This window comes from Coregonus clupeaformis, chromosome 7, assembly GCF_020615455.1.
Source record: "Coregonus clupeaformis isolate EN_2021a chromosome 7, ASM2061545v1, whole genome shotgun sequence".
NCBI classification, from domain to species: Eukaryota; Metazoa; Chordata; class Actinopteri; order Salmoniformes; family Salmonidae; genus Coregonus; species Coregonus clupeaformis.
The window spans coordinates 22,635,658-22,657,562 of record NC_059198.1 but is presented as its reverse complement, the minus strand read 5'-3'; the positions used below and the strand labels follow the sequence as shown (position 1 = coordinate 22,657,562).

Sequence of the window (21,905 nt, the reverse complement as noted above, 5' to 3'; positions counted from 1 at the left end):
CCTCTGGTCTGATGAAACAAAAATAGAACTGTTTGGCCATAATGACCATCGTTATGTTTGGAGGAAAAAGGGGGTTGCTTGCAAGCCGAAGAACACCATCCCAAACGTGAAGCATGGGGGTGGCAGAATAATGCTGTGGGGGTGCTTTGCTGCAGGAGGGACTGGTGCACTTCACAAAATAGATGGCATCATGAGGAAGGAAAATTATGTGGATATATTGAAGCAACATCTCAAGACATCAGTCAGGAAGTTAAAGCTTGGTCGCAAATGGGTCTTCCAAATGGACAATGACCCCAAGCATACTTCCAAAGTTGTGGCAAAATGGCTTAAGAACAACAAAGTCAAGGTATTGGAGTGGCCATCACAAAGCCCTGACCTCAATCCTATAGAAAATGTGTAGGCAGAACTGAAAAAGCATGTGCGAGCAAGGAGGCCTACAAACCTGACTCAGTTACACCAGCTCTGTCAGGAGGAATGGGCCAAAATTCACCCAACTTATTGTGGGAAGCTTGTGGAAGGCTACCCGAAATGTTTGACCCAAGTTAAACAATTTGAAGGCAATGCTACCAAATACTAATTGAGTGGATGTAAACTTCTGACCCACTGGGAATGTGATGAAAGAAATAAAAGCTGAAAGAAATAATTCTCTCTACTATTATTCTGACATTTCACATTCTTAAAATAAAGTGGTGATCCTAACTTACCTAAGACAGGGAATTTTTACTAGGATTAAATGTCAGGAAATGTGAAAAACTGAGTTTAAATGTATTTGGCTAAGATGTACGTAAACTTCCGACTTCAACTGTATGTGTGTCTGTGTTTGTGCCTGAGACTGTGGTTTTGAATGTCTACAATACATCTATCTGTAACGTTATGTACTGAACATTGTGAAAGTGTGTTTCTGTATAAATATTCTGTAGATCTGTTTTTGTTTGTGGATTAAGTCTTGTATTACTCAAGTATGAGTATGGATTAAGTGTGTATCCTGTAAGTGTGTGTGTGTGTGTGTATCCTGTAAGTGTGTGTGTGTGTGTGTGTGTATCCTGTAAGTGTGTGTGTGTGGTGGTTTGTTGCGTGCCTGCCTGGCCACATGGTTCTCATTAGAGTCTATGGGATGTTTGTTTTCTCTATTAGTCTGTTCCTTTATTATCAACTACTCCTACAAAACTGCCCCAAGCTACAGCCCTATAAACAGGTCCAACAAACACAACAAGGATCTGCACGCATAAACTGTGTGTGTGTGTGAATGATTGTGCCTGAGTATCAGTGTATGTATTTAACTGTGTGTTTCAGTCTGCGTATCAGACTTGTGTTGCTACTGATGTATAGAGCTTTATATTGCCCCAAGCAGCAACCTCATTATGAAGATATGGATACCACCTCCTCCTCCTTCGCCTCCCTTGGCCCTTCCCTTTCTTTTACTGTGCTATCTTTCTCCCTCTACTGTCTCTCTCTCCTCCGTGCCTCCTGCTTTCACTCCCCCTCTCCCTCTACTGTCTCTCTCTCCTCCGTGCCTCCTGCTTTCACTCCCCCTCTCCCTCTACTGTCTCTCTCTCCTCCGTGCCTCCTGCTTTCACTCCCCCTCTCCCTCTACTGTCTCTCTCTCCTCCGTGCCTCCTGCTTTCACTCCCCCTCTCCCTCTACTGTCTCTCTCTCCTCCGTGCTTCCTGCTTTCACTCCTCCTCTCCCTCTACTGTCTCTCTCTCCTCCGTGCCTCCTGCTTTCACTCCCCCTCTCCCTCTACTGTCTCTCTCTCCTCCGTGCTTCCTGCTTTCACTCCTCCTCTCCCTCTACTGTCTCTCTCTCCTCCGTGCCTCCTGCTTTCACTCCCCCTCTCCCTCTACTGTCTCTCTCTCCTCCGTGCCTCCTGCTTTCACTCCCCCTCTCCCTCTACTGTCTCTCTCTCCTCCGTGCCTCCTGCTTTCACTCCTCCTCTTTTTTCTCTTTCTCACTCCCTCCTGCCTGTTCCCTCCGGCCTGTTCATGTGCATGTAAGAAGTGTGTGTATACTGCATTGTGTGTGTGTGTGTGTGTGTGTGTGTGTGTGTGTGTGTTGATTTTTGACTGTATACCTTTACATCTCAATTTCTGCTTCAAACTTGTAGATGAAGAATACAGTGCATTCGGAAAGTATTCAGACCCCTTGACTTTTTCCACATTTTGTTACGTTACAGCCTTATTCAATACTGGATTAAATAAATACAAATCCTAATCAATCTGCACACAATACCCCATAATGACAAAGCAAAAACAGTTTTTTTGACATATTTAGCAAATATATTAAAAATAAAAAACAGAAGTATTCAGGCCCTTTGCTATGAGACTCGAAATTGAGCTCAGGTGCATCCTGTTTCCATTGATCATCCTTGAGATGTTGCTGCAACTTGATGGGAGTCCACATGTGGTAAATTCAAATGATTGGACATGATTTGGAAAGGCACACACCTGTCTATAGAAGGCCCCACAGTTGACAGTGCATGTCAGAGCAAAAACACAGCCAGGAGGTCGATGGAATTGTCCGTAGAGATCCGAGACAGGATTGTGTCGAGGCACAGATCTGGGGAAGGGTACCAAAACATGTCTGCAGCATTGAAGGTCCCCAAGAACACAGTGGCCTCCATCATTCTTAAATTGAAGAAGTTTGGAACCACCAAGACTCTTCCTAGAGCTGACCGCCCGGCCAAACTGAGCAATCTGGGGAGAAGGGCCTTGGTAAAGGAGGTGACCAAGAACCCAATGGTCACTCTGACAGAGTTCCAGAGTTCCTCTTTGGAGATGGAAGAACCTTCCAGTAGGACAACCATCTCTGCAGCACTCCACCAATCAGGCCTTTATGGTAGAGTGGTCAGACAGAAGCCACTCCTCAGTAAAAGGCACATGACAGCCCGCTTGGAGTTTGCCAAAAGGCACCTAAAGGACTCTCAGACCATGAGAAACAACATTATCTGGTCTGATGAAACCAAGAATGAACTCTTTGGCCTGAATGCCAAGCGTCACGTCTGGAGGAAACCTGGCACTATCCGTACAGTGAAGCATGGTGGTGGCAGCATCATGCTGTGGGGATTATTTTCAGCAGCAGGGACTTGGAGACTAGTCAGGATGAACGGAGCAAAGTACACAGAGATCCTTGATGAAAACCTGCTCCAGAGCGCTCAGGACCGCAGACTGGGGTGAAGGTTCACCTTCCAACAGGACAACGACCCTAAGCACACAGCCAAGACAATGCAGGAGTGGCTTTGGGAAAAGTCTCTGAATGTCCTTGAGTGGCCCAGCCAGAGCCCAGACTTGAACCCGATCGAACATCTCTGGAGAGACCTGAAAATAGCTGTGCAGCGACGCTCCCCATCCAGCCTGACAGAGCTTGAGAGGATCTGCAGAGAAGAATGGGAGAAACTCCCCAAATACAGGTGTGCCAAGCTTGTAGCGTCATACCCAAGAAGACTCAACCAAAGAATCGCTGCCAAAGGTGCTTCAACAAAGTACTGAGTAAAGGGTCTGAATACTTATGTAAATGTCCTATTTCAGTTTTTGTATTTTTTCTACAAACCTGTTTTTGCTTCATCATTATGGGGTATTGTGCTTAGATTGATGAGGGGGGGGGGGGCAATTTAATCCATTTTAGAATAAGGCTGTAACGTAACAAGAAGTGAAAAAAGTCAAGGGGTCTGAGTACTTTCCGAATGCACTGTATGTGGAAGTGTTGAGTTGAACCCCCTCTTTCTCTTGCCCTCACCAGGCGACACGTGCCACCCTGACAGCCCACTGTACGTCTCTGGGTGACTCTCTGGGGAAAGAGAATGAGTTGGCTCTGATCATCGATGGACAGACCCTGAAATACGCCCTCTCCTTCGAGCTCCGCCAAGCCTTCCTAGACCTCGCCCTGTCCTGCAAGGCCGTCATCTGCTGCAGGTAAGAGACACACGCATACATACATTAATGCATGCACGCGCACACACACATCCTGTTCTGCATCTGCTTCATGCAGGACACACACGGAGGAAGGAGAGCGTAGGACTGTGTGTTGGGCTTGGTGTGTGTTGGGGTTGGTGTGTGTTGGGCTTGGTGTGTGTTGGGGTTGGTGTGGGTTGGGGTTGGTGTGTGTTGGGGTTGGTGTGTGTTGGGGTTGGTGTGTGTTGGGCTTGGTGTGTGTTGGGGTTGGTGTGTGTTGGGGTTGGTGTGGGTTGGGGTTGGTGTGTGTTGGGGTTGGTGTGTGTTGGGGTTGGTGTGGGTTGGGGTTGGTGTGGGTTGGGGTTGGTGTGGGTTGGGGTTGGTGTGTGTTGGGGTTGGTGTGGGTTGGGGTTGGTGTGGGTTGGGGGTTGGTGTGGGTTGGGGTTGGTGTGGGTTGGGGTTGGTGTGGGTTGGGGTTGGTGTGGGTTGGGGTTGGTGTGTGTTGGGGTTGGTGTGGGTTGGGGTTGGTGTGGGTTGGGGTTGGTGTGGGTTGGGGTTGGTGTGGGTTGGGGTTGGTGTGTGTTGGGGTTGGTGTGTGTTGGGGTTGGTGTGTGTTGGGGTTGGTGTGGGTTGGGGTTGGTGTGTGTTGGGGTTGATGTGTGTTGGGGTTGGTGTGGGTTGGGGTTGATGTGTGTTGGGGTTGATGTGTGTTGGGCTTGGTGTGTGTTGGGGTTGGTGTGGGTTGGGGTTGGTGTGTGTTGGGGTTGATGTGTGTTGGGGTTGGTGTGTGTTGGGGTTGATGTGTGTTGGGCTTGGTGTGTGTTGGGCTTGGTGTGGGTTGGGGTTGATGTGTGTTGGGGTTGATGTGTGTTGGGCTTGGTGTGTGTTGGGGTTGGTGTGTGTTGGGCTTGGTGTGTGTTGGGGTTGGTGTGGGTTGGGGTTGGTGTGTGTTGGGCTTGGGGTTGGTGTGTGTTGGGCTTGGTGTGTGTTGGGCTTGGTGTGTGTTGGGCTTGGTGTGTGTTGGGGTTGGTGTGTGTTGGGGTTGGTGTGTGTTGGGGTTGGTGTGTGTTGGGGTTGGTGTGTGTTGGGCTTGGTGTGTGTTGGGGTTGGTGTGGGTTGGGGTTGGTGTGTGTTGGGCTTGGTGTGTGTTGGGGTTGGTGTGTGTTGGGCTTGGTGTGTGTTGGGCTTGGTGTGTGTTGGGCTTGGTGTGGGTTGGGGTTGGTGTGTGTTGGGGTTGGTGTGTGTTGGGGTTGGTGTGGGTTGGGGTTGGTGTGGGTTGGGGTTGATGTGTGTTGGGGTTGGTGTGGGTTGGGGTTGGTGTGGGTTGGGGTTGGTGTGTGTTGGGGTTGATGTGTGTTGGGCTTGGTGTGTGTTGGGGTTGGTGTGGGTTGGTGCTGACTATAAAGGATCTGGTTGTTATTTAGTAGTTGTTAGTAAATGACTGTAGATCATAAAGGCTTGGCATGGATCTCAGAGGGGTTCATGTAATACACCGCACCGCATGGAAATGTCAAAGTCATGACTCACTTACTGCTATTATCCCACAACACACACACACACACACACCCAGAGATACTGCCTCCATCTATCCCTTCATTTATACAATGTACTCTCAATGTCTCCTAGAATATTTACATTACCTTTTTTAGTCATGTTTCCACCTCAAGCCAGCTGTGACAGTTACGTGTGTGTGTGTGTGTGTGTGTGTGTGTGTGTGTGTGTGTGTGTGTGTGAGGAGGGAAGTAATTGACTCTCCCTAGCATGAAAGCCATATCCGGACTCAGGTCTCCAAAGCCTTACCCTGTCCTAGACCCCCCTCTTTCTTCCTCTGTTCCTCCTGTCCCCCCAGGCGCTCTCATGGTAGATTTGACTGTAATCCCACTGCTCCCCCCAGGCGCTCTCATGGTAGATTTGACTGTAATCCCACTGCTCCCCCCAGGCGCTCTCATGGTAGATTTGACTGTAATCCCACTGCTCCCCCAGGCGCTCTCATGGTAGATTTGACTGTAATCCCCCTGCTCCCCCAGGCGCTCTCATGGTAGATTTGACTGTAATCCCCCTGCTCCCCCCAGGCGCTCTCATGGTAGATTTGACTGTAATCCCCCTGCTCCCCCCAGGCGCTCTCATGGTAGATTTGACTGTAATCAGCCTACTCCCCCCAGGTGTTCTCATGGTAGATTTGACTGCAATCCCACTGCTCCCCCCAGGCGCTCTTAAATAAAATAAAAAATATTCTCTCATGGTAGATTTGACTGTAATCAGCCTACTCCCCCCAGGTGCTCTCATGGTAGATTTGACTGTAATCCCACTGCTCCCCCAGGCGCTCTCATGGTAGATTTGACTGTAATCCACCTGCTCCCCCCAGGCGCTCTCATGGTAGATTTGACTGTAATCAGTTTGCTCCCCCCAGGTGCTCTCATGGTAGATTTGACTGTAATCCCACTGCTCCCCCCAGGTGCTCTCATGGTAGATTTGACTGTAATCCCACTGCTCCCCCCAGGCGCTCTCATGGTAGATTTGACTGTAATCCCACTGCTCCCCCCAGGCGCTCTCATGGTAGATTTGACTGTAATCCCACTACTCCCCCCAGGCGCTCTCATGGTAGATTTGACTGTAATCCCACTGCTCCCCCCAGGCGCTCTCATGGTAGATTTGACTGTAATCCCACTGCTCCCCCAGGCGCTCTCATGGTAGATTTGACTGTAATCCTCCTACTCCCCCCAGGCGCTCTCAGTGTAGAGGCGACTGTGATCCTCCTCTCCTGCGGAGGGAGGGAGGGAGAGAGGGAGAGAGAGAGAGAGAGAGAGAGAGAGAGAGAGAGAGAGAGAGAGAGAGAGAGAGAGAGAGAGAGAGAGAGAGAGAGAGAGAGAGAGAGAGAGAGAGAGAGACTCTCTGTCTTACACTTTTTCTCTGTCTCACACAGACAGACACACCTCAGAGAGCAGAGGCTCAGCTCGTCTATCAACATCGACTTCTCCAGCCAAAACTCTCTGAGGGTTTCCCCTCGGAAATTGTGTGTGTGTGAGAATGCTAAGTGGACCACCCAGCTCTGCGGTTTCAGCTTGACCGGGCCACGGTCCTGCTCAGAACACACAGATCATCTTTATGACTCGTTGGCTTCCCTCTGGCCTGCCACAGTTGTGTGTGTGTGTGTGAGAGAGAGAGAGGTTACATGCTGGTGTAGAGATTTGCTTCATACCCACCCAGGCCTGCTTCGTCTTGTCCCAGAAAGACTGTTCCCTGTTGGGGCTTGAAATCACTGTGGGTCCTGGTCTGACTACAGGCCTACAAAACGGACATACAGATAGTAACAGGAGCCATATCTTCCACAGGCATACTCTGTCTCTTAGACACACACACAGACACAGACACAGACAGACCGACAGAGACAGACAGACAGACAGAGACACACACAAAGACACACACACACAGTCTGTGAATTCCCCTGGGCTCTTCATCTCATTGTCTGTGTGCAGACAGAACCGGTTTAGGAGACAGACAGACAGACAGACAGACAGAGAGGGAGGGAGGGTTACAGGTTAAGAGGGTGGAGTACCTCAACCAGCTATCATAATGACTGAATGGCAACATAAGTAGCTCAGTTGGTAGAGCATGGCGTTTGCAACGCCAGGGTTGTGGGTTCGTTTCCCACGGGGGGCCAGTATGGAAATGTATGCACTCACTAACTGTAAGTCGCTCTGGATAAGAGCGTCTGCTAAATGACTAAAATGTAAATGTAAATAAGTACATTACTGGGAAGCAGTTGCCTAAACCATTGATACAGGGGCAGAGATATTTCTATTCACTTAATGGTTCAGGTTCGGAGCTGGGACAGTCAAATCTAATCCTAGATTTGTGGTTAAGGCAAACTTTTACCTTGGGAATTGGCTCTAAATGGAAGCCATTTTGGTTATTTTAAGTTCGGCAGTGATTCATGGTTTGCTGCTACCCTACCTGATGGAAACCACTAAACAAAAACCTCATGGAGTCTTACTATTACGCTGCCAACTCTTCCTGCATCTCCTTTCATTTGCTCTCTCTCTTTCTCTCTTCAACTCTTACCCACTTGTCTTTTTAGCTCTCATTTTCCATTTCCAATCATTCTGATCTTTATGCGTTTTGTAATTTATGTTAGTTATTTTCTCTCTCTCTCTCTCTTTCTCTTTCAATTCAAATGGGTTTTATTAGCATGGGAAACATATGTTTACATTGCCAAAGCAAAAATAAACAATAAACAAAGGTTGTGAGAAACAAACAACATTAACAAAAAACCTTCCAAAATGTCCAGTAAACATTGCACTCATACAGGTTTCAAAAGGATAAAGACGTTTCAAATGTTATTATCGGCTATGTAGTGTTTTTAACAATCTGCAAATAGTTGTAGTATGAATAGTAGGGGAAGACAAGTAAACAGATAAATATTGGTTTTATTTACAATGTTTGTGTTCCACTGGTTGCCCTTTTCTCATGGCAACGGGCCACAAATCTTGCTGCTGTGATTGCACATTTCGGTATTTCGCCTAACAGATATGGGAGTTGATCAATGTTTGATTTGTTTTCAAATTCTTTGTGGGTCTGTGTGATCTGTGGGAAATATGTCTCTCTCTCTGTCTCTGTCTCTCTCTCTCTCTGTCTCTCTCTCTCTCGGTCTCTCTCTCTCTCTGTCTCTCTCTCTCTCTCTCTCTCTCTGTTCCCCACCTGGTTGTATTTTATCCTGTCTATTTCTTCCAGTCTCCAGAGATCTTTTACTTTTGGTCGTTTACGTTGTTGTAACTTGTTTTGAACTGATCTCTCTCTCCCTCCCTCCTCTCTCCAGGGTGTCTCCCCTTCAGAAGTCTGAGATAGTGGACATGGTGAAGAAGCATGTGAAGGCCATCACTCTGGCCATAGGAGACGGGGCCAACGACGTGGGCATGATCCAGACTGCCCATGTAGGGGTGGGCATCAGTGGCAACGAGGGCATGCAGGCCACCAACTCCTCTGACTACTCCATTGCACAGGTAACACACACACACCCACACACCACACACACACTAAGTAGAGAATGGAGGGGGTGGGGGTGGGGTGGGGGGGTATTCTGTGAGAGCCAGAGGAATCTAGGAATCTGTCTCTCCCCCCCCCCCTCTCTGTTTATCTGTCTCTACCCCTCGGGTGTCTACTACTGCTTATCTCTTTGTCTCACCCTGTACCCACCTCTCTCTCCCCCCTCTCTCTCCCCCCTCTCTCTCTCGCTCTCTCTCTCATTGCTCCCCTCTCTTTCTGTTCCTAGTTTTCCTACCTAGAGAAGCTGTTGCTGGTCCATGGGGCGTGGAGTTATAACCGTGTCACTAAGTGTATCCTCTACTGTTTTTATAAGAATGTGGTTCTCTACATCATAGAGGTAAGACACACCCCTCACCCCTCCCCCTCACCTCTCACCGCTCCCCGTCCCACCCTTCAACCCTCACCGCTCAACTCTCAACCCTCACCTCGCTCAACCCTCAACCCTCACCTCTCCCACCCCTCAACCCTCACCTCTCCCACCCTTCAACCCTCACCTCGCTCAACTCTCAACCCTCACCTCTCTCAACCCTCACCTCTCCCATCACCCAACCATCACCCTCCCACTCCTCACCCCTCCCACCCCTCCCCCATCACCCCTCCCACTCCTCACACCTCCCCTACCCACACCTACCACCCCTCCCCCTCTTACACCTCACCCCTCCCACTCCTCACCCCTCCCACTCCTCACCCCTCATGCCCCTCCCCTTCACACCCCTCCCAACTCACACCCCTCCCACACATAGACCGTACCTTATAAATGCCATCCAGTAATGTTTGAAGATGTATTACTGTTTAAAAACTATGTTTTACATTAGTAGAACCTGGACCCATTTGGAGAGAGACTAACTCCCTTTCCCTCCTTAGACCAATCTCTTTTTCTCTCTCTCTCTCTCTCTCTCTCTCTCTCTCTCTCACACACACACATTAACAGAGACATTTCGCAGCTGTTTGTCGAAATGTTTGACAATGACGGATGAGGTGCTCCTCTGGTGTCTGCTTTCTGTCTCTCACACACACATGCACTGCATGTGCACACACACACTGTCGGTCAGGGACTGTGTGTGTGTGGGATGGGTCAGGGGCATTTTGGAAGGCCCCTCCCCTGTCATGAGGGTGATTTGTCAGCTGGGCCCCCCTCTCTGTCTAACATTAAGGATGCCAGCAGGTGCAGACCCTCAACCTCTACCTTCTACCTCACTGTCCCTCTCACTCAGGGCTATGGATGTGTGTGTTTCTATGATTATCACACATGATTGGCTGCCTGCAGAGATCTATAGGTCAAGGGGCATAGATGGTCTCTGTCCACAAAGCGGAGATACAGAGTGGTGTGTATGTGTGTGTGTGTGTGGGGGAGGGGGGTGGGGGGGGGGGCGCTCCACTGTATGCTCCAGGAATGTCACCACACTCTGATCAGTCTGAGTCTCTGTATGGATGGAAACTCCTCCTCATCAACTGACCCAGAGTCAGATTCCAGTGTTTTACTCTTTGTAGATACCTTTAGCATTGGGTAGTGAAAACTGATCCTAGATCTGTAATCTACAGTGCCTTCAGAAAATATTCATACCCATTGACTTATTCCACATTTTGTTGTGTTATAGCCTGAATTCAAAATGGATTCAATATAATTTTTATCTCTCACCCATCTACACACATAATGACAAAGTGAAAACATTTTTCTAGAAATTGTTGCAAATGTATTAAAAATGAAATACAGGGGCCTCCCGAGTGGCGCAGCGTTCTAAGGCCCTGCATCGCATTGCTTGAGGTGTCACTACAGACCCGGGTTCGATCCCAGGCTGTGTCACAACCGGCCGTGACCAGGAGTCCCATAGGGCGTCACACAAATGGCCCAGCATCGTCCGGGTTAGGGGAGGCACCTACAGGCTGACTTAGGTCGTCAGTTGAACGGTGTTTCCTCCGACACATTGGTGCAGCTGGCTTCCAGGTTAAGCGGGCGGGTGTTAAGGAGCACGGTTTGGCGGGTCATGTTTCGGAGGACGCATGACTAGACCTTCGCCTCTCCCGAGCCCATTGGGGTGTTGCAAGCAATAAAACTGGCCTTCTTGAGACCAGTTGAGTATCTGGAGCATCAGCAATTGTGGGTTCGATTGCAGGCTCAAAATGGCCAGAAACAAATAACTTTCTTCTGAAACTCGTCAGTCTATTCTTGTTCTGAGAAATGAAGGCTATTCCATGCGAGAAATTGCCAAGAAACTGAAGATCTCGTACAACGCTGTGTACTACTCCCTTCACAGAACAGCGCAAACTGTCTCTAACCAGAATAGAAAGAGGAGTGGGAGGCCCCGGTGCACGATATTATAACCGCGATCGATAATAGACAGTACTGTGCAGCCGTCTTCATCGACCTGGCCAAGGCTTTCGACTCTGTCAACCACCGCATTCTTATTGCCAGACTAAATAGCCTTGGTTTCTCAAATGACTGCCTCGCCTGGTTCACCAACTACTTCTCAGATAGAGTTCAATGTGTGAAATCGGAGGGCCTGTTGTCTGGACCTATGGCAGTCTCTATGGGGGTGCCACAGGGTTCAATTCTTGGGCCGACTCTTTTCTCTGTGTATATCAATGATGTCGCTCTTGCTGCTGGTGACTCTCAGATCCACCTCTATGCAGACGACACCATTTTGTATACATCTGGCCCTTCATTGGACACTGTGTTAACAAACCTCCAAACGAGCTTCAATACCATACAACACTCCTTCAGTAGCCTCCAACTGCTCTTAAACACTAGTAAAATTAAATGCATGCTCTTCAATCGAACGCTGCTGGCACCCGCCCACCCGACTAGAATCACCACTCTCGACGGGTCTGACCTAGAGTATGTGGACAACTACAAATACCTAGGTGTCTGGTTAGACTGTAAACTCTCCTTCCAGACTCACATTAAGAATCTCCAATCCAAAGTTACATCTAGAATCGGCTTCCTATTTCGCAACAAAGCCTCCTTCACTCATGCTGCCAAACATGCCCTCGTAAAACTGACTATCCTACCGATCCTTGACTTCGGCGATGTCATTTACAAAATAGCCTCCAACACTCTACTCAGCAAATTGGATGTAGTCTATCACAGTGCCATCCGTTTTGTCTCCAAAGCCCCATACACTACCCACCACTGTGACCTGTACGCTCTTGTTGGCTGGTCCTCACTACATGTTTGTCGTCAAACCCACTGGCTCCAGGCCATCTATAAATCACTGCTAGGCAAATCCCCGCCTTATCTTAGCTCATTGGTCACCATAGCAGCACCCACCCGTAGTCTGCGCTCCAGCAGATATATCTCACTGGTCATTCCCAAAGCCAACACCTCCTTTGGCCGCCATTCCTTCCAGTTCTCTGCTGCCAATGACTGGAACGAATTGCAAAAATCTCTGAAGCTGGAGACTCTTATCTCCCTCACTAACTTTAAGCATCAGTTGTCAGAGCACCTTACCGATCACTGCACATGTACACAGCCCATCTGAAATTAGCCCACCCAACTACCTCATCCCTATATTGTTATTTATTTTGCTCTTTTGCACCCCAGTATCTCTATTTGCACATAATCTCTTGCACATCTAGCATTCCAGTGTTAATACTAATTGTAATTATTTTGCACTATGGCCTATTTATTGCCTTACCTCCATACCTTGCTACATTTGCACACACTGTATATATATTTTCTGTTGTATTTTATGACCTTATGTTTTTTTTACCCCATATGTAACTCTGTGTTGTTGTTTTTATCGCACTGCTTTGCTTTATCTTGGCCAGGTCGCAGTTGTAAATGAGAACTTGTTCTCAACTGGCTTACCTGGTTAAATAAAGGTGAAATAAAAATAAATAAATAAAAACAACTGAGCAAGAGGACAAATACATTAGAGTGTCTAGTTTGAGAAACAGACGCCTCACAGGTCCTCAACTGGCAGCTTCATTAAATAGTACCCGCAAAAAAACACCAGTCTCAACGTCAACAGTGACTCCGGGATGCTGACCTTCTAGGCAGAGTTGCAAAGAAAAAGCCATATCTCAGACTGCCCATCTTAATCTTTTCTTTTTATTGGCCAGTCTGAGATATGGCTTTTTCTTTGCAACTCTGCCTAGAAGGTCAGCATCCCAGAGTCGCCTCTTCACTGTTGACGTTGAGACTGGTGTTTTGCGGGTACTATTTAATGAAGCTGCCAGTTGAATCAGCCGTTTCCAGCTACAATAGCCATTTACAACATTAACAATGTCTACACTGTATTTCTGATTTATTTTAATGGACCAAAACATTGCTTTTCTTTCGAAAACAAGGACATTTCTAAGTGACCCCAAACATTTGAACGGTAGTGTATGTAGATATATACAAGACCAGTCAGAAGTTTGGATACACCTACTCATTCAAGGGTTTTTCTTTATTTTTACTATTTTTTACATTGTAGAATAATCATGAAGACATCAAAACTATGAAATAACACATATGGAATCATGTAGTAACCAAAAAAGTGTTAAACAAATCCAAATATATTTTATATTTGAGATTCTTCAAATAGCCACCCTTTGCCTTGATGACAGCTTTGCACACTCTTGGCATTCTCTCAACCAGCGATTTTAGCATGTAAATCTTGGTGGGGCAAATAGATTTTTTTTGTTTATAGATGCGTGCCAGCTAAGCAAGTACACATCACAACACAACACTAAACAATACATTAATTGCACTATAGGGCCTACATAAAGCTGTTCCAACAGCAGAGTCCCAACAGCAGTCCCAACACTTTACCACTGCTACACCTGGCTATCAGCAGAGCCTTGTCTGGCAGCGAAACAGTTCATTCAGCCTCATTTATTGCCTTAAAAAAAACATATCTGATATGGCTGATTTGCTTTCTACTGACAATTAGTTGAGTTGTACAAACTATGGCATAAGGGCGGAGGCCATCCGTAATTTTGATTAAGAAAATAATGAGCGAGCTAGGATTGACGTAGTCAATATAACTATTTGTTCAGTACTTTTAAAATGTACAGCGACGATTTCGCAGTACCGAGTTTCCAGTTGTTTTGAGCGTGGCAGAAGTCATGCTGGATTGACAGCATGGCCAATGTTAAATGTTCATCCTTTTAAGCTTGGAAAAGAGACCCTTAAACCCAGACTTGGACCACACATCCACTCCACTGAATAGCAGGCTAGTGATTGCTTTGCAATGCTTGCAGTTACCAACTGATTCCTTCCAAACTACTCATTGTTGAATTTGCGATTTCCAACTTGTGTAATGTTTATGTCCAATGGCCGATTAGCACCGATACGTTTGATCTATAATGTATCTTAATTATTTATCTTCATATGACAAGGATTGAAAAGGATTTGCCAGTAGATTGTCGACATGATTCATGATGATGATTGCTAGCTTGCTAGCTAAGATTTTGAAAGTATGATATTGACATGATCAGTCCAATCAAAGCTACTGTAGATAGAATGTGATTTGATGTCATTTTATCTGTGGCCAATGACCTTGAGCCTTCTTGGATGGGCACCTCTAATGTAACTCTATGGCAGCACCCAAGGGGCTTGAATTTTTTAGCTCCACCCATAGATTTTGCGGTGACATAGTGTCCCCATGAGTGACAGAACACTGAGCCAATCACGGCGCAACTAGAGAACATTACCAACCCCTACGCTCTGTATTTTCCGCTCGCTGCCCCACCACCACAGAAAGCACTGAGTTAGGCTGAAACACCTGCATTTTGGAGCTGCCTTACTCAAGAAAGCAAAAAAGAGACCAAGTTTGTATGCGGCTTTATTAATTCAATGATATTTCGTTCTTATTTTTTTTTTACATTGTTTGCAAACTGTTATGTAACACGTATTAATGCCAAAATAACATGTAAAACAGGTGGGGCTAAACAGGTGGGGCTCAAAACAGGTGACGGATCGCCACTGCTTGCAAGCGTACCCATAACATGATGCAGTCACTACTGTGCTTGAAAATATTGAGAGTGGTACTCAGTAATGTGTTGTATTGGATTTATCCCAAAGATAACACTTTGTATTCAGGACAAAAAGTGAATTGCTTTGCCACATTTTTGTTTTTAGTGCCTTGTTGCAAACAGGATGCATGTTTTGGAATATTTTTATTCTGTACAGGCTTCTTTCTTTTCACTCTGTCAATTAGGTTAGTATTGTGGAGTATCTACAGTGTTGTTGATCCATCCTCAGTTTTCTTCTATCACGGCCATTAAACTCTGTAACTGTTTTAATGTCGCCATTGGCCTCATGGTGAAATACCTGAGTGGTTTCCTTCCTCTCCGGCAACTGAGTTAGGAAGGACGCCTGTGTCTTTGTAGTGAAAATTAATAACTTCACCATATTCAAAGGGATATTCAATGTCTGCTTTTTTATTTTTACCCATCTACCAATAGATGCCCTTCTTTGCGAGGCATTTGAAAACCTCCCTGGTCTTTTGTAGTTGAATCTGTGTTTGAAATTCACTGCTCGACTGAGGGACCTTACAGATAATTTTATGTGTGTCAGCTTCCTGCCTCCTGTTTGTCTCCGGGCCTCTAGAGGTCATCTGTGTTCCCCTCTGCCTTAGTTCTTCCTCGTGTGTCCTTATTAGCTTTATCCAGGTCACCTGTGCCTTGTTTCCCCTAGAGTATTTTAGCTGTGTTTTTTCCCCTTGTTCCTCACTTGGTTTCTGAGTCCTGGCTATGTGTCTCCTGCTGTGTCCCACAGAGTCTTTCCGAGTAAGCTTTTCTAAGTTATCTTTATTTTGTTTTTCTCCCTCGTGGAGTTATTTTGTTTTGTCCTCCTGTTTTGTTTACTGTACCTCTGTTAGTATACCTCTTTCTGAGAAGAACTTTTGTTGGATTATTTTTGAAGTGCAAAGAAATACCTTTTTTATATTAAACCTACTTTGCCTGGAGTATTGCCTTGGGTGTTTCGTTTGGGTCCTACTATACCTCCTCTGTGGCTAAGGGGTAGAACACCCAACTCTCCACATCTGAGACCTGAGTTCAAGCCTAGCTTGTGACAGAAAAACCAAGTCAATCATGGACCCAGAAACACTCAGTTCCAAGGACCTGTTGGCGGTGATCGCTCGACATGAGGCATCTTTCCAGCGCCATGAAGCCGTTCTCAGCCGACAGGAAGAGCTGATGGCTAGTCATTCTCAACTCCTGGCCGATATGATGAGTTCCCTCCGCCAGCTCTTTGAACGCCTCCCTGGTCCTTCCCCTTACTCCAGGTCACCCCCAGTGACGACAGGCCTTCTCCATCGGCGGAGCCCCGACTACCACCTCCCAAGCCCTTTTCTGGGGATCCAAGCTCTTGCCAGGGTTTCCTCACCCAATGCTCCCTCACCTTCGAGCTCCAACCCTCAAGTTTTCCCACCGACCGTTCCAAGATTGCCTGCATCATTACCCTTCTTTCAGACAAGGCGCTCTCCTGGGCCTCTGCGGTGTGGCAGTCCCAGGAGGCCTGTTGTGACTCCTACGCTGCATTTGTAGAAGAGTTCAAGCGGGTGTTCGATCATCCTGTCAGTGGGCGGGAAGCTTCCAAGCGCCTACTGTCTCTCCGTCAGGGTCCCCAGAGCACGGCAGATTTTGCCATTGAATTCCGGACCATAGCAGCAAGGAGCGGATGGAATGATGAAGCGCTGAGGGTCTGTTTTCAGGGAGGGTTATCTGAGCCCCTTCAAGATGAGTTAGCCACCCGAGAACCAGCTGGGGATCTCGAGTCCCTCATAGCCTTGGCCATCCGCCTGGACAATCGTCTAAGAGAGCGGAGAACGGCTCGCCGCCAGGGGTCTCAGTCCCAAGTTCCTCTGAGCAGCTCTGTTTCTCCTGTTTGGGCTCTGTCATTCAGAGCTTCCCCGGCTCCTGAACTGCTCCAGGATTCCCCGGAGAACATGCAGTTAGGCCGTTCCAGGCTTTCTCCCAACGAAAGGGAACGTCGCATGAGGGAGCGTCGGTGCCTCTACTGCGGGGTTGCCGGCCACTTCCGCTCCACTTGCCCCGAGCTTTCGGGAAACGCCTGTCCCCGCCTAGCTACAGGAGGGCTGTGATGGGGAAAATTAGAGCTCCTCCTACTAACGCTGTCTTAGCTATCCCAGCCACTCTGTCCTGGAAGGGCCACCAGCATCGGGTCCAGGCTATGATTGATTCCGGTGCCGCAGGTGATTTCCTGGATTTAACCTTGGCTAAGGAACTTAAGATCCCTACCCAACTACTTCCTCAACCCCAGGCAGTTACAGCCTTAGATGGCAGACCTCTGGAACCAGGAAAGGTTACAGAGGCGACTCAGTCCCTGCGACTTACCATCTTTCAACACCAGCAGGAGGAGACCTTCTATCTCATTGACTCCCCCGAGTATCCTATTATCCTGGGTCACCCTTGGCTATGCAGACATAATCCCCAGATCGACTGGCCTACTGGCACCATTCTAAGCTGGGGTCCCACTTGCCAACTCACCTGCATGCTTCAGAGTCCCTCAGCCCCTAGTACCCAGTTTCAAGAGTCTGTTGACGTCTCCCGAGTCCCCAGTGTTTACCATCGGTTCAAGGCAGTGTTCAGCAAGTCCCGGGCTACTTCCTTACCGCCTCACCGCACGTATGACTGTGCCATTGATCTACTCCCTGGTTGCTGCCCTCCTAGAGGTCGGATCTTTTCCTTATCCTCCCCGAGCACTCAGCTATGGACACCTACATTAAGGAGTCCTTGGCAGCCGGCCTCATCTGTGCCTCTACTTCCCGGCTGGGGCGGGCTTCTTTTTTGTTGAAAAGAAAGACGGGGGTCTTAGGCCTTGTATTGATTACCGGGGACTCAACAAGATCACGGTTCGGAATCGATACCCCTTCCTCTCATGGCCACTGCTTTTGAGCGGCTTCAAGGGGCTTCCATTTTTACTAAACTGGATCTCCGCAATGCTTACCATCTCGTGCGGATCCGGCCAGGAGACGAATGGAAGACGGCCTTCAACACGCCCACGGGGCACTATGAATATCGGGTGATGCCGTTCGGGCTCACCAATGCCCCCGCAGTATTCCAAGCCCTGATTAATGATGTTCTCCGGGATATGCTTAATCTGTTCGTCTTCGTGTACCTGGACGATATCCTCATCTTCTCGAGGTCACTGAAGGAGCATGAGGGGCATGTTAGCAGGGTTCTCCAGAGGCTCCTTGACAATCACCTCTACGTTAAACCTGAGAAGTGTGAGTTTCATGTTTCCCAGACTCAGTTTCTCGGGTTTATTGTCACTCCCGGCCACCTAGAGATGGATCCCAAGAAGGTCAAAGCGGTCCACAGCTGGCCCACACCTGCCACGGTCAAGGAGGTTCAACGGTTCATTGGCTTTTCTAACTTCTATCGGAAGTTCATTAAGAATTTCAGCTCTGTGGTAGCCCCCTTGACAACGCTTACCAAGGGAGGAGGGACCAAGATTCACTGGGGTCCGGAAGCAGCAGGGGCCTTCGAGGATCTCAAGCGCCGCTTCACTTCTGCTCCGATTCTGGTGATCCCTGACCCAGAAAGACCTTTCGTGGTGGAGGTGGACGCCTCAGAGGTGGGGGGTGGGAGCCGTCCTGTCACAGAGGGGTGAGGATGGGAGATTACACCCTTGTGCCTTCATGTCTCGCCGCCTGTCTGAGGCCGAGCGCAACTACCACGTGGGGGATCGAGAGTTGCTTGCGGTAAAACTGGCCTTGGAAGAGTGGCGCCATTGGCTTGAGGGGGCTCAGCATCCTTTCCAGGTTCTCTCAGACCACAAGAACCTGGAATATCTCCAACAGGCAAAGCGGATGAACCCTCGGCAAGCACGATGGTCCCTTTTTTTAATCGATTCCAGTTTCTCCTGTCTTACAGACCTGGCACCAAGAACGTCAAGCCGGATGCCCTGTCTCGAGCCTATTCTCCCGAGATACAAGAGAAGCCCTTGGCATCGATTATTCCGAGGTCTAGGATCGTCGCACCTCTTCAGTGGGAACTAGAAAGAGGGGTACGAGAGGCCCTTGTCCATGAGCCCGATCCAGGCGTTGGTCCTGCCGGACGCCTGTACGTTCCTCTCTCTGTTCGGGCCCGCGTCTTGCAGTGGGGTCGTGAGTCGCCCTTGACATGCCATCCGGGTAGTGCTCGCACACTGGAATTCCTCCAGCGGCGGTTTTGGTGGCCGTCCATCAAGAAGGACGTGCAGGTCTATGTTGGGGCCTGCCCTGTGTGCAACCAGGGAAAGTCGACACGTCAGCGACCCCAGGGACTGCTCCATCCCTTACCTGTTCCTCGCAGGCCATGGTCACACCTTTCTCTGGATTTTGTTACGGGACTTCCCTCCATCCCAGGGCAACACAGTCATCCTAGTGGTTGTTGACCGGTTCTCTAAGGCTGCCCGGTTTATTCCCCTGCCCAAGCTGCCCTCGGCCAAGGAGACTGCTGAGCTCCTCATGAACCATGTCTTCCGGATATTTGGTATTCCCCCTGGACGTTGTCTCCGACCGAGGTCCCCAATTCTCGTCCCGGTTTTGGGGGCCTTCTGCAGGCTTATTGGGGCCACAGCCAGCCTATCGTCTGGGTTCCATCCAGAGTCTAATGGCCAAACGGAACGGATTAATCAGGATCTGGAGACCACCCTGCGGTGTATGGCGGCCAGTAATCCCACGTCTTGGGCCACCTATATCATTTGGGCTGAATATGCCCACAACACCCTCCAGTCCTCAGCCACCGGATTGTCCCCCTTCGAATGCCAGTTCGGATACACCCCCTCCATTATTTCCAGAGGAAGAGGCGCAAGTTGGTGTTCCCTCGGCCCAGCGCTTTGTCCAACGCTGTAGGCGGACCTGGAAGAAGGCCAGGCGTACCCTCCTTCGGACCTCCCAGAGATACCAAAGTCAGGCTAATCGCCGCCGCCGGACGGCCCCTAGTTTCCGAGCTGGTCAGAGAGTTTGGTTGGCCACCAAGAACCTGCCCCTCCGGGTCGAATCCAAGAAGCTTTCCCAGAAGTACATCGGCCCTTTCCGCATAGCAAGAAAAGTTAACCCTGTTTCTTATCGTTTGGTTCTCCCTCGCTCCCTTAGAATTAACCCCACTTTCCATGTTTCACTACTAAAACCTGTCTTGTCTTCTCCCTTTGCCCCCCCACGCAGACCCCCGCCACCTCCCAGGATCATTGACGGCCAGCCAGCCTACACAGTGCGCCGGATACTGGACTCCCGGAGGGTCCAGAACTCTCTGCAGTATCTGGTGGACTGGGAGGGCTACGGGCCAGAGGAGCGCTCCTGGGTTCCAGCCAAGGACATCCTGGACCCAGGTTTGATCCGAGAGTTTCGCACCCTGAGGCCAGGGTGTTCTGGAAGGAACGTCAGGAGTCGTTCCTAGAGGAGGGGGTCCTGTCAGCTTCCTGCCTCCTGTTTGTCTCCCGGGCCTCTAGAGGTCATCTGTGTTCCCCTCTGCCTTAGTTCTTCCTCGTGTGTCCTTATTAGCTTTATCCAGGTCACCTGTGCCTTGTTTCCCCTAGAGTATTTTAGCTGTGTTTTTTCCCCTTGTTCCTCACTTGGTTTCTGAGTCCTGGCTATGTGTCTCCTGCTGTGTCCCACAGAGTCTTTCCGAGTAAGCTTTTCTAAGTTATCTTTATTTTGTTTTTCTCCCCTCGTGGAGTTATTTTGTTTTGTCCTCCTGTTTTGTTTACTGTACCTCTGTTAGTATACCTCTTTCTGAGAAGAACTTTTGTTGGATTATTTTTGAAGTGCAAAGAAATACCTTTTTTTATATTAAACCTACTTTGCCTGGAGTATTGCCTTGGGTGTTTCGTTTGGGTCCTACTATACCTCCTCTGTGGCTAAGGGGTAGAACACCCAACTCTCCACATCTGAGACCTGAGTTCAAGCCTAGCTTGTGACAATGTGTGGGGTACATAGATGAGGTAGTCATTAAAAAATCATGTTAAACACTATTATTGCACACAGAGTGAGTCCATGCAACTTATTATGTGACTTGTTAAGCACATTTTTACTCTTGAACTTATTTAGGCTTACAATAACAAAGGGGTTGAATACTTATTGACTCAATACATTTCAGCTTATCATTCTTTATTAATTTGTAAACATTTAATTTAAAAAATGACATTTATGGGGTATTGTGTGTAGGCCAGTGACACAAAATCTAAATGTAATCAATTTTAAATTCAAGCTGTAACACAACAAAATGTGGAAAAAGTAAAGAGGTGAATACTTTCTGAAGGCGCTGTATGACCAAGGGCCATGTGGTTATCCTCCATCTAGCCCTATAAAGCCGTTTATTCCTTGCATCCTTGTTTCACTCATCCTATATCATCCCTCTCTTTTGTCCAGCTGTGGTTTGCCTTTGTGAACGGCTTCTCTGGACAGATCCTGTTTGAACGCTGGTGTATAGGCCTCTACAATGTGGTGAGTGTCCACTTTTATTCATACTGTCCATTACTCTTTCACTCTCTGGATCTGTCCTATACTCCCCCGCGTTCTCTATCTTTTTATCTCTTTCACCCTTTCTCCCTCTCCCTCCCTTTCACTGTCTCCTTCCTTCCCTCCCTCCCTCTCTTTCAATCTCTCTCTCTCCTTCCTTCCCTCCCTCCCTCCCTCTCTTTCACTCTCCTTTTTTTTCCATGTCTCCACTCTGTGTGAGCTGTGTTCTATGCTTCCTATCACCATAGCAGTGTGTTTGGGCTTCTATACACTGTCAGTTCTCCTCTCTCTGCTGCTACGTCTCACTGATAATGTATCCAACCCTCAGGCTCACCATGTTTGGAAGTGGTGGAATTCCTGCTGATTGTGTCACTGTGATTGTTGTGTTGATTGTGTTACTGTGATTGTTGTGTTGATTGTGTCACTGTGATTGTTGTGTTGATTGTGTCACGGTGATTGTTGTGTTGATTGTGTCACTGTGATTGTTGTGTTGATTGTGTCACTGTGATTGTTGTGTTGATTGTGTCACGGTGATTGTTGTGTTGATTGTGTCACTGTGATTGTTGTGTTGATTGTG

At 48.3% G+C, this 21,905-nt stretch overlaps 1 protein-coding gene across 3 annotated transcripts in view; it reads left to right on the top strand.

Moving 5' to 3' along the window:
- The window catches only part of LOC121569264 (phospholipid-transporting ATPase IB), a 115,077-nt gene that overhangs the window by 71,091 nt on the left and 22,081 nt on the right, over positions 1-21,905 (top strand). For all 3 annotated transcript variants that reach the window (XM_041880070.2, XM_041880069.2, XM_041880071.2), the window contains exons 24-27: positions 3,736-3,908; positions 8,704-8,887; positions 9,157-9,267; positions 21,239-21,313. In XM_041880070.2, the coding sequence (XP_041736004.1) occupies positions 3,736-3,908; positions 8,704-8,887; positions 9,157-9,267; positions 21,239-21,313 (543 nt within the window). The remainder of the gene's footprint in view (positions 1-3,735; positions 3,909-8,703; positions 8,888-9,156; positions 9,268-21,238; positions 21,314-21,905) is intronic.